The 12,729-nt window shown below is 38.8% G+C and overlaps 1 protein-coding gene across 1 annotated transcript in view; it reads left to right on the top strand.

Moving 5' to 3' along the window:
- The window catches only part of LTBP1 (latent transforming growth factor beta binding protein 1), a 456,857-nt gene that overhangs the window by 278,985 nt on the left and 165,143 nt on the right, over positions 1 to 12,729 (top strand). Inside the window, exon 10 of the mRNA XM_052648703.1 lies at positions 10,469 to 10,591. Coding sequence (XP_052504663.1) covers positions 10,469 to 10,591 — 123 coding nt within the window. The remainder of the gene's footprint in view (positions 1 to 10,468; positions 10,592 to 12,729) is intronic.

The following is a 12,729-nucleotide window of genomic DNA, read 5'->3' on the forward strand; positions in this document are numbered from 1 at the left end:
TGGACCGTTCTGCTGACCCAGGCAGGCTGTGGATGATCTCAGCCAGGCTCCATCTAGGGTCTGTGATCCGCTGATGGTTGCCTTATCCTGGATGGCCCAGGATGGCTTCAGTGGGGATGGCTCAGCTTTCTTCTCATCTAAAACTTCTCAGGCCTAGATTTGGAATTTGCACAGTGCCACTTCAGCTGTTTTCTAGTGGCTGAAGGAAGTCATAAGGCCAACGTGCATTCAGGGAGTGGGGGAAAGACTCTACTTCTTTCTGGGAGAAACTACAAAGTCATGTAGACAAGGTCATGGATACGAAGGGAGGTAGAGAATTGGGCCTATTTTAGAAATCATTCTGTAACACGTTGATGGTTTATGTCTTGCTTGAGAAAAAAGGAAATGAAGATCTTTGTTTGTATTACTGGGAGGTTGTGCGTGCATGCTCAATCGCTTCAGTTGTGTCTGACTCTGTGCGACCCTTTGGAGTATAGCCTGTCAGGCTCCTCTGTCCATGCGACTTTGCAGGCAAGAATACAGGAGTCGGTTGCTATGTCCTGCTCCAGGGGATCTTCCCGACCCAGGGATCGAATCCCAGTCTCTTACATCTACCTGCTTTGGCAGGCATGTTCTTTACCACTAGTGCCACCTGGGAGGTCATTTTATGTTTAAACTTAAGAGGCCATGTTATTGGTGAAAAAAGTCTGATATTAGAAATTATGTAGTTTATTATATATTTAATTTTTGTTAGTAGCGTAACCAATGTATAGAACAGTAAAAATCCCCATCAGTGAATATCACAAAATGAACATAACTGTGTACTCATTACTCAAATCAAGAAATAGAAGATCCCCTGCACCCTAAAATCTTCCCTCTGTTTCTTCTCAATATTTACCCTATCCCCTTTTTTCAGAAGTGGTCACTGTGCCAACTCTTATAAGCATAGATGTGTTATCTTTTTTATGAATTTTCAAATTATCCAGTATGTTTCGTGACTTCGTTCACTTAACAGGTATGGCCAATACTACGTTTTTCTTAATATTCAGAATGCTGACTAGTGAAGTGATAATATCCATCAATGTTCTCATGTAAAAGCTTTTCAGTGCCGTTTCCTCTCATTCTTCTGTGATTTTGCAGTTGATGCAACATTCGCTACAGTTAGTGTTTTCCCTATAGTTCTCTTTAGTTCCTTTATCATAAGGGAATTGATTGTTGTGATGTTTCTTTCTTTCTCGGAGGAAATAAGCAATATGTAGAGGAGAGTAGTGTGGGTGAAAAAATGAAACTTAGAATCCATTGTTGTTGCTATGTATTCGGGAAATTATAGTAGAAAATAATAGGTATGAACTAAAAAGGCTGGAGTCAACCTGATAATTAAATTACTGAGTACTTAAAATGTTTAAAATTCTTTTAACTTACCTATCAGATTCATCACAGAGCTGTGCTGTATTTAGTGATTTAATGCTAGAAATTGTGGGGGTACTTAATGTGATGTTGAATCATGTTTTGCAGTAGTGATGACCAAAGCAATTGATATGTTTTACTGATTTGAAGGTGCTATTTTACTGTCCTAGACATTCTCTTGGAACTCCTGCTGCTCTTTGTAGTCTAAATAGGTACAGTATTTTGGGTAAGAATTTAAACAGTTTTGATCCAGGCCTGAGTATCATTTTAGCATTTAAAATCAATTCGGGACCCATTCCCATCCATTGTAGAATCATTTTCCATTGTGTCCTCTTACTATGCCTCTATCACTGGGATAGGATTCAAAAAGGAAATGTCTGTTTATTTTATTCACTTTTCTTCAGGAAAGACAGTGGTGAAGTGAGTCATTAGCACATTGTATTTTCCAATAGCTCTCTTTGACCTTAATCTCTGGAGCTATAAACTCAATGGGAAGATGCCTGTTGAATCACGAGTGATGAGGAAAGCCCATGATAGATACGTTACTATGAATGTTTCAAGGAGAAATTAATGTAGTGTCTATAGATTATAGTCAGAAATCCAAGACCAGCAGAGATGCGCATCTTCCATGTGTAGCACACATGTATTGAGAAATAAATGCAAACTGTTTTCTGGGCTCTAACAGTTCTTTTTATCATGTTACTCTGCAGACAGAAGGACTGGGAGGCAGGGAATTGTTCCACAGTAGTTTGCTTCCTTTGGATGAGTCCAGTGACTGAATCCATCCCATGATAGATGATTTCAGTTTTTTTAATGTAATTAATTATTTTTTGGCCGTGCTGGGTCTTCGTTGCTGCATGGGCTTTTCTCTTTTGTGGCAAGCAGGAGCTACTCTGCAGTTGCGGTGCACGGACTTCTCGTTGTGGTAGATTCTCTTGTGGGGTACAGGCTCTAGGGTGTGTGGGTTTCAGTAGTTTTGGTTCATGAACTCTAGAGGACAGGTTCAGTAGCTGTGATGCACGGGCTTAGTTACTCCACTGCATGTGGGATCTTCGTGGATCAGGAATTGAACCTGTGTCTCCTGCACTGGCAGGTGGGTTCTTTACCACTGAGCCACTAGGGAAGCCTGGTGATTGTTTTAGAAACAGCTGCATCAGGGCCCAGGTTGAAACAAAGACAGCCACAAGGAGACCCATATAATAGTTTGTGGGGCTGACCCAAGAGAGCAGCATTTTACACAATTTGCTCCACAAACCACCAGTTCAGCTGGATGTTAATAGATGGTGTGTGAAAAAAGAGCCCACAGCCAAATGTGTGGAGAACCCCAGATTAAACAGAGAAAGCCAAGAGTCCTCGCCAGAGAACATCTCAAGGTCTTTAATGTGCTAATTATACAGAATATGTCACGTTTCTCAATCATATTCGACCACAAAACCCTTCTTTGGGCAGAAGTCTCATAGAACTTGTGTTTTATATATATAAAACACCTTGGGTAAAATTGCTCTAGAATGTTGATCTTCAAATATTTTTTTGTTGCCTTGTCTCCTCAATTTTGAAAAATTTAGATGTTCACACATTTTTAACCTGATATCTACATTTTTTAAATCAAAAATTAAATGGGCAGAGTAGATTCATTTTTGACATTGATATTAGATATGGACTTTAAACACTTTCACCAAAACTTTGGAGCAGCGGAATTGGCTTACTTAATTTATAAATAATGTCTGTCATCTAACATAATTGGTAAAACCAGATCTTCTTATGAAAGAGAGCAGGCTTATCCCTTGTCCTGGGACTCTCCTTCAGGAGAGAGATTTGTGAATTGTTCATTTGTTTGATGTCTGATCATTTTACATTGTAGGACAGTGTATCTAGAGAGAGTCCAGATGAGTAAGAAGTGTGCCTTGGAGGGAAAGTAAACACTGAGTAAAGGAGAGAAAGGAAACGAGATTGGCCTATGTGGTTTTAGAGCACTTCTAGACAAGGAAATGGCAACCCACTCCAGTATTCTTGCCTGGAAAATTCCGTAGACAGAGGAGCCTGGCAGGGTACAGTCCATGGGGGTGGCAAAGAGACATGCCTGAGTGACTGAGCACAAAGAAGGAAACGTGTGAAGGCTTAAGATCTAGAAATTGATTCATTAAATAAAAGTATTCAAGCACATGTGTCCCCTGTCACTTGCCTTCAGGGGTATGTGAAGCTGCTTCTGAGAAGGAAGAGGGGCAAGGAAGGATTAAAAATTACATATGTGCTCTTAAGAGAATGAACTCCTCCTTTCTCTAAAGTAAGTGATCCCTCTTGAATAGCCAGATGGTCTGTCTGGCTAAGAAAAGTATTTACCTCAAGAGGTGGTTTTTTTTTTTTTTTTTCTTTCTGCTTTCAACGGGAAGTCAGATTGCTAAATTGTGATGGAATTTCTGCTCATCAGCAAAAATTGAGTAGACACAGCAGAATCTCCGCAGTGCTTTGTGTTTTCACACAGTGCAAAGATCTGCATGTACTCTTCTCACCTGTGCCTAATTCCTGTTGGTTACTGGACATGCCTCATTTCCTGGATAAACATGCGTCACTAAAAAGGCAGTAAATTAGTACTCGGTTAAAGATACATACTTTCCTGTAGGAGCATGGATACATAAAAATGTGTTTATTTCCCACAGGGTACTTATACTAGTCATGATATATATTCTGCAGTAAATGTCATACTTTATTCCTTGGCATTTTTAACTTCAGCAACTGGCAGATTGTTGTGAAGTCAGGATATTTAAGCTGGAAGCAACCGTGGGGATTATCTGTGTTGTGAGAGAGGAAAGTGAGCTCGAGAGAAAATAAATGACTTGCTCTCAGTGACATAGTTTAAGATCCTAGTTACCAGACTAGGTCACACTGAGATACTTCTCCTGTTAGATTTCCCCATTCTCCCTTAACCCTTTAAAAAAAAATAAATAAATAAGAGCTTGGACCGAGTTGTCTCTATAAGCTGGAAATAACTGTTATGTTGCTCTTGGTCCAAAATGGTTCCAAAGTTCCACTGAGAGAAGGTGTGCTGTACAGATACAAAGATGATGATGGTGATCCTTGCTTCATTGTACTGGGTTATTGTATCATTCTCGGGTGCTGAAATGCTGAGGCTGTGTTATATTTGGTTGTTTAAACAGTCTCTTGTCATGCATACCACCCAATAGGCAATGCTGCCAATGTTCAACTCTTTTAGATTTATAAGAAGAGCAGTTTTGTATTAGTGAACTTGATAAGTGGCCAGAGGTTCCTAGTAGGCTGTACTGGGCAGAGAACGCTATAAATGTTCTAAGTGAATGGAGAAGTATGTAAATCATACGAGCTGTACCCCCTCCCTTGGTTTTGCCTTCTCTGAAGGTGCACACTGGGCTGGAAGAGTTTCTACCTTCCTTTTTGCATCTGTAAGCATCTAGACTGCCCACCACTGCAGCTCAGATGGAGATATGGGGGTGGGTGATGGCTCTGAGTGCCAGCTCCTTCAGCCATTCATTTTGACCTTCATTCTTGAACTCAGTAAACTGTGTTTTTTTTTGCAAGCGGTTACACCATTCTTTCAAAGAATGGAAGCCCACAGTTGTCCAGAGAAATTTGGTGGTCCACAGAGGAAAACAATGACCAAATTCATTTGTTTACCATTGTTTTGTTTTTTTAAACTAAGCACTACAGTACTTTCAATTAGAACACATTAAAGGAAATTGGCTATTCCTATAGAATATGACACTTCTGAAGCTGTTATATTTGTCAGAACACCTTAAAGGAAATTGGCTATTCCTATAGAATATGACACTTCTGAAGCAGTTATATTTGTCAAATGTAAGTAATTTATAGATGTTATAATCCAGTTAGAAGTTTTTATTTAATTTTAAATAAGAAAATAGCCCAAGGAATTGTAGTCTAAATAGAATTATAATTCATAATGGGTCAGTTACATTCCATATAATGGTTAAACTTTGACCTGGTAATGCCTTCTCTCAGTATAATCCTTAAACCACTCACATACAGATAGTTCACTTTCAATTTTATTCTTAATGCATTTGTGAATCTTTACTTTCCTTCAGCTTATTTAGAACTGGGAGGCCTGGCCTTCTGCAGTCCACAGGGTTGCAAAGAGTTGGACACTACTGAGTGACTGAACTAAAGAGCTTGAGTACCTCAGAAAGTCATTTAGATAATTGCCCATGTTTCATATTAATCCTGGAGTTCTAAATTAAAAACAATGGGGTATAAGTTTTTTGTCCTTTTTTTCCTTTTAGACACAAAGGGTATACCCTATCTAGCTACCCACAGTCCTCTCGAGAACAAAGCAGGGGATAGGAGAATCAAGTGGCAAAGATAAGAGAATTTCTATCCAATTTTTAGATGTGAAATTTGGCATATTAGGAATGAACAATATATGAATGGAGTACTTTTTAAACTTTTATTTGTGAGTTGTTGAAACCAGAATGTGATTTTTCACAGAAATAATGTCAGTGACGTTCAAATTTTCTTGACAAATACCAACTTAGAAGTTCAGTTTTTGAAGCAGATGTAAAGGAACTGTCTTGCTTAAAAGAGGTAGGCAGGATGCCCAGGCTCCTGGGATGGGTCTGCAGATCGCAGTTAAATCTGATGAACTTACCTTAGAGCCCTAGTCAGACATGGTGATGCTAGGACTCTGGTCTTGCAGATCACAAAGCACACAGCCCCCGACTGAGCAATCTGGGGAACCTAGTCTGTTTCGCTTCTTGCTCAGGCTGGAGAACCTCCGCAGAGATAGTAGGAAACCATCCAGATGTAGACAGTATAGATGCTGAGTTGAGCGAATGAAACCCTCCAAATCGTGTCATGGAACCACCACTTGCCTCCAGCCCATCATTCCTCAAACAACCTCACTTCAAAATGGTCCTTTCTGTGCTTATAAGCTCATATTTTCATCCCCTCTTTGTGTGTTTTTCAGTGAAGGCATTATTGACAATTTTGGCAGAACAGTTGTTTGTCAAGGGGGACTAACCACAGTTTGTTTAGCTTAGTGTCCACCCAGTGAGTGCTTCCCAGCCCTTGGAACAAGCATCTCCTCCTCTGAGAATCAACTGATTCTCCCTGAGCACTAAGAGGGAAGCTGTCTTAACTGACCTACAACATTCCTATAGGTATTTACATTCTAGAAGAGATTGTTTTTAGATCTAAATGGCTAATTAATATATGAAAAGGAAATGCAGGTCTAAGCCACAGTGAGATAACACTACACACTCTCTCGATGACTAAAATGAGAAAACCAACAATAACTTGAGGATGTGGAGCAGTTAGTACTGGAAATGGAACTTGGCATAATTGCTTTGGGCAACTGTTTGACAGTATTTACTAAAGTAAACATGAGCCTTGTTTAGTGACTCAGAAATTATACTCCTAGATATGTTCCCAAGAGAAATGAGTACCTGAGCCTATCAAAAGATATATATATATATATATGTATGTATGTGTGTGTATGTATATATATATGTTCACAGGTGCATGGTTAGAAATAACCCTCCAAATGTCTGTCAACAGTAGAATGGTAAATTAACTTTGTGCTCAGATAATAAAATATAACAGCAATTAAAAATGAACGGCATGCAGCAACATTAATGAATCTCATAAGCATAATAATTAAAAGTCAGACAAAAGAATATTAGTGATATTTACTCTGTATGAAGTTTAAGAACAGGCAAGAGTAATAAATAACAATGGAAATCAGAATAGTAGTTACCTGTTGGGGCAAACAGAAGGGCCATGAGGGAGCCTCTGAGGAGTGAAATGTGCTAAGTAATGATGTTGATGGTGGTTACACAGTATTTGCACACACACATATACACATATCCAGTTGTATGTATACATGCAAAGAACTCATGTAGCTGTATACTTAAGATTGATATACTTAGCTTTATATTACTTTAGAAAGAAAAAATCTTGGAAATTTAATTTCATTTATGGTATTTTAGAGAATATGATAAAAATAAATTGGAACAGCTTAGGGAAACAGGATTTTTTCTGGGAGCTATTAGCATGTGTCCATGTTTTTGAGTTTCTGGAGCCAAAATTAGGGGAAGTGGTGTTGCTAGTGCTGGTGGCACAAGCTGATTAGAATAGAGATGGTAAGAAAAGGAAAAGTTTTACATGGTTCCTCTTCTTCATTCTATTTCTTCCTGTCTGTAGCCATAGCGTTTTTGATTATGTCCTAACTTGTGTCCTCCATTCCTCTGGCATCATGGTCGAAGTGGTGGAAAGCGTTGAGAGTCAAATAGGGGACATTGGAAGAGGGTACAAGGCAGTGGTTGTGTATCAGGTATCTATGTCTTGGGGTGGGGAGGGCGGGAAACACTACTTTAACCTGCAGGGAGGTTGGCCAGCAGGGAGGCCTGACGGGACTGTCATAGAAACTTCCAGGTAAGGGGAGATCCTGGGTCCTAAGAGGTAAACACGGATGGTGTAATGGTGCAACCAATGATTAGGAGTCAAGTCCACTCTGAGAAAGAGGAAGGCTGATGATCACACCATAGTGTGAGGGGAAACAGAGATTTTTGTCCAGGCTTTTTGACCCAATTGACTGGTTACCCAGATTTGAGCTTTAAGTGGGGATGTACGATACAGGCTTTGCTTGTACCAGGCACACCTCAACTTGACACTCTTCCTGCTTCTTTATGATGTTTCTCTTAAGGAGAATGAGTTACAGGGGAATGTTTTCAATTACGTGGTGTGCGTAAATGTGCTTTATAGTAAAACACAGACTCTGATCAAGAAAAAGATGGGCAGGTGCTCGACCATATGCTGGGCAAGGTGTCATCTAGCTGTACCAGCTTCCAGCTGGATGCAAACCTGGAATGCTGTAGAATTTATACAACAAATATGGGTTGTCATTTGAATGTTGTTGAAAATGTCATATTGTCACTGAAGTTAAAAATTGCATATGTTGGGTACAATACATCCATATACATGTTTTTGGCTACTTTGAATTTGAAATATAAGCAAATAATGATTTATTTCAGGTTGTATCTGCCTTTTATGTGATGATTCTATTAGTAACTGTTTACTACCATGGTGTTCAGTTTTAATGTAGAAAATTAGCATTTTAAGATCCTTAGTAGAACTTTTATTAGAATTAGTTATTGCAAGAAGTAAGTATCATTTGAAATGGAGACACTAAGAGTCAAGTTTGTTAGGTATTAAGCTTCATAAGTCACACTGAATAAAATAGATGACTTCTAATTTTTTAAAAAATTTTTAACTTGTCACATTGTTTATTTTTAATTATCTTTGTAAATGACTCCATAATCTTTTTTTTTTTTTAAATCTGCCACATTTTTGTCTGTCCTCTTCTAAATCATTTTGATGTCCCCTTGGGTCACTGTCTTAGTCCATTTGGGCTGCTATAATAAAATACCACCGACTGGCTAGCTTAAAAACAGCAGGTATTTATTGCTCACACTTCTGGAGGCAGGGAAGTCCAAGATCAAGACACCAGCATGGTTGCCTTCTGGTGAGGGTCCTCTTTTGATTATAGGTGTCTGTGTTGCATCCTCAAAATAGTGGAAGGGACTAGGGGTCTCCCTGAAGCCCCTTTTATAAGGCAATGATCTTGCCAATGGGCTTAGTTGCTCTGCGACATGTGGGATCTTCCTGGACCAGGGATCAAACCTGTGTCTCTTGCATTGACAGGCGGATTCGTCACTGCTGAGCCACCAGGGAAGCTCGAGCACTGTCACCTTTGGGGAGGGTTAGGATTCCAACAGATTCGGTGGGTGGGGCACAAAACATTGAGACCATAGCAGTCAGCCTATGTAGACGATCTTAAGTCTCTATTTGCAGCCGTGATTCCTTTCACCTTATTGTTAAATCTGCGGCTGCAGCTGGATAATTATACTTGAGTATCCCCGTGTGACCTTGTAGTGTCAAACTTATCTCTTCATCTGCCTCTTTCCTTCACAGAACTTTGCACAAAACCAACAATGTCTTTTCCTCTTTGCTCAGATTAGAAGCCTTGCAGGCATCTTTGACCCTCTTCCTGTCCAATGCTGTGTTGGCTAGTCAAGTACCGAACGCCATGCATTGTCAGTTGTTCCTTCCAAAGATACAAAAAATACTTCATTCCTTCTCTTCCTGATTATTCTCACTGTCACCAACCTGGCTTGTCACCAGTCTCATACTTGGATTATTCCTTCAGCGATCGAACTTTAAATCTCATCTCACCAAGCCATGTGCTGGCCAGATGCATTCCCTACAGCCTGCCGTTGATTACATCTTCCTCCTGCTCACAAGCCTGTAGTATATTTCTCTGTTTTCAGTAAAAATTGAATCCAAACCTAGCCTGGCTTTAACTAGCTCTTTTTCCAGCTATTCACCTTCCTAAAACTTGTTTTCCAGCTGATGATTTGACTCACGATTTCCTGATCCCCCTTCTTTCTCCAGTCTCTTTGCTCATGTTTGTGTCCACCCATGCAGATCATTCACCCTTTCCTACCCATCCATGTGGCTTCTCCCCAGGTTCACTATCTGATGAAGTCTTACCTCCTTTGCCATGCTGCCGTCTCCCTTACCTGCACCTTCCCCTCATAGCTCTTACTTGTCTAGATAGGCAGTCTCATGGTATAACTTCTTCAGGGTTATGGCCTTTCTTCTGATGGTGATAGCTTGACTGATTTTCAGTTCTTTAATTTTTACATAGTTATATATACAGCTAGACTGTAAAAATCTCCAGGGCAAGGGTCTTTGCCTTACCTGTATGCTCTATAGTACTTAACAACACACACTAAAATAGAAGATTTGTGAAGGCTGGGATCTTTTGTCACTTTTATTCAGTGGTAAGGCTCTCGTATCTAGGATAGAACCAGGTACCTGATAGGCTTATAGTAAATATTTGCTAAATTGTAGATGCTCAGTAAATGTTTGATTTAATTAAACTGCGAATGCATTAAAAGTTGCTAGCGTCTCATACTTACTGTGACTGAGAGATATTATAGTGGGGAAAAAAAAAAGAGAGAGGGTATGCATTTTACAGCCAGAATCTGTTCAACAGTGCTTGACATCTCCTTCTAAAAGAGTTGTTTTCCTGCAGATATTAATGAATGCCAACTACAGGGTGTGTGCCCTAATGGTGAGTGTTTGAATACCATGGGCAGCTACAGATGTACCTGCAAAATGGGATTTGGGCCGGATCCTACCTTTTCAAGTTGTGTTCGTAAGTAATGATCACTTTTTATTCCTATTTTGGATCAGGTTTTTTGTTTTGTTTTGTTTTGCTTTGAGAGATTGTGGGAGGAGAATCTAAAAGAAGGTAACAGCTTGGTGGTTCAACCGAATATTGAAAATATGCAGGAAGATGTCATTAAAATAATAAAGGGGATGAGGTGGCCTGATACACTGGAGTAAATCTATGTTATGAAGCCTTTTCATTTTTATTGTGTTCAGAAGGAAATGAAAGCTAAAACTCAAGAAAAAGAGCAGGCATACAGAGGAAAGATACTTTAATGCAAAGAAAGCAGTTGATTAAAATTAGCATACCTAAGAGATGAAAACAGATTTTTCTTTCATGAGTATTTTAAGCATTATTTAGGAGTTAAACTTTGTTCCAGCTTCTGTCTTTAATTAGTCCAAATTCTGAGTCACTTGTGCTTGATTTAATGAGGTTTCACTGTACTTTCTTGGTTGGAAGAGTCTGGGAAATAGTTACCAAGGCCCTGTGTTTCAAACGTTTTATTTGGTTCTAATTTCAAATATTCTATTCTGTTGTCCTTAAAAACCACCAAAATGTGTCCCTAAACTATTTTGCTTTATGAATCTATCTCTACGATTTTTCTTCTGGGTAAGGATAAAGATCCTCCATCAAACCTTCTGTACGTTCTAATACTGGTATAGAAAATGTAGTTTCTCCAAAAAGACACTCTTGCCAGAAAACCAGTGTAATCATTACAGATCACCTGACGATTAGAGATGCATGCATTTTAGATGTAAAGTGCTCAAACACAGAGTTTTTTTTAAGACTACCTTATTTATTAAGGTGAAAAGTGAAAGTGAATGTCACTCAGTCGTGTCCGACTCTGTGACGCCATGGACTATAGCCGACCAGTCTCCTCTATCCATGGAAGTGCTAGGCAAGAATACTTGAGTGGGTTGCCATTTCCTTCTCCAGGGGATCATCGCCACCCAGGTATCAAATCCTGGTCTCCTGCATTGCAGGCAATTCTTTACCATCTGAGCCACCAGGGAAGCCAAATTTTTAAGGTATTTGTGCCCATTATTACAAAGTAGGTAAACACAACAGATTTTTCAAAGTCATATACAATTAAATATTAAACATTTTAAACTGATGCATGGCAGAAAGTTGTCAAGATAATATTATGAGCAACTCATTAATTTTTGTCTTGCTGGATTTCTATTTTTATTTAACTTTTTTTTTTTTTAATGTGGCTCCAGTATTTGTTATTTGGTATCTTTCTGATCCCCAGTTTTAAATTTGCTGTGTCTTCAAGACATGTTTTTTTCATGAAGGTACTATCATTTGTTTTTAACTGTGCATCTCTTAACTCTGTGCCCTAAGCTGATGGATAGACATGGTGAAGTAAAGACAGATATAGTAAAATAAAATGACAACTTCATTCATTACTTTTAGATGAGTTTATTGAGGGTTTTGGAACATTGTTACTAATTACTATTATTTTCCTTTAAAACCTGTCAAATGCAGATTAGGAAATTTTGCACATAAATTCTTTCCTCCATGTCCTTTCACGGACAGTTCTGATCACACAGCAGACAGACACCTGCTAATTATAGGGCTTTTTTGATGGGTGGAGAAATCAGACTGTAAAATTACACTTGCATACACGGTACATTTGCAAATTGATGCAAGGATTTGGAAATTTCATGCCAAAAAACATCGTTGAAAATATCCAGATAATTTAGGGATAATTTCTGGCTGACTGGAATTACATGAGTAAGTATTATAAATATATTTTTATAATTTAAGCATAAAAGATTTTTAGAGTTTGGGTATAGAGTTGTGAATATTGTTTTCCCGTTAAATTGATTTGTAGTCTGGTTAAAATGGCTATGTTGAACGTTGTAGATTAGGTAAACTTGGAGGACTGGTCACAAAGTGTTTTATTTGACTAGATCTGATGTCTAGAGCTAAGGGCAGACATCCAGGTTTTAATGAGATTGCAGGAACCTGCCAATGAGATTTTGAAACACTTACACATTTCCTTAGCATTTATTTTCCTTGTCATTGGCCAGATAATACTGAACATATTAAACAGCCATCCGCTCATATTTGAAAAATAAATAATTCAATTTTATGGTTCAGCTACAACAGCTGAAATG

Source organism: Budorcas taxicolor, chromosome 11 (assembly GCF_023091745.1).
Source record: "Budorcas taxicolor isolate Tak-1 chromosome 11, Takin1.1, whole genome shotgun sequence".
Classification (NCBI taxonomy): Eukaryota; Metazoa; Chordata; class Mammalia; order Artiodactyla; family Bovidae; genus Budorcas; species Budorcas taxicolor.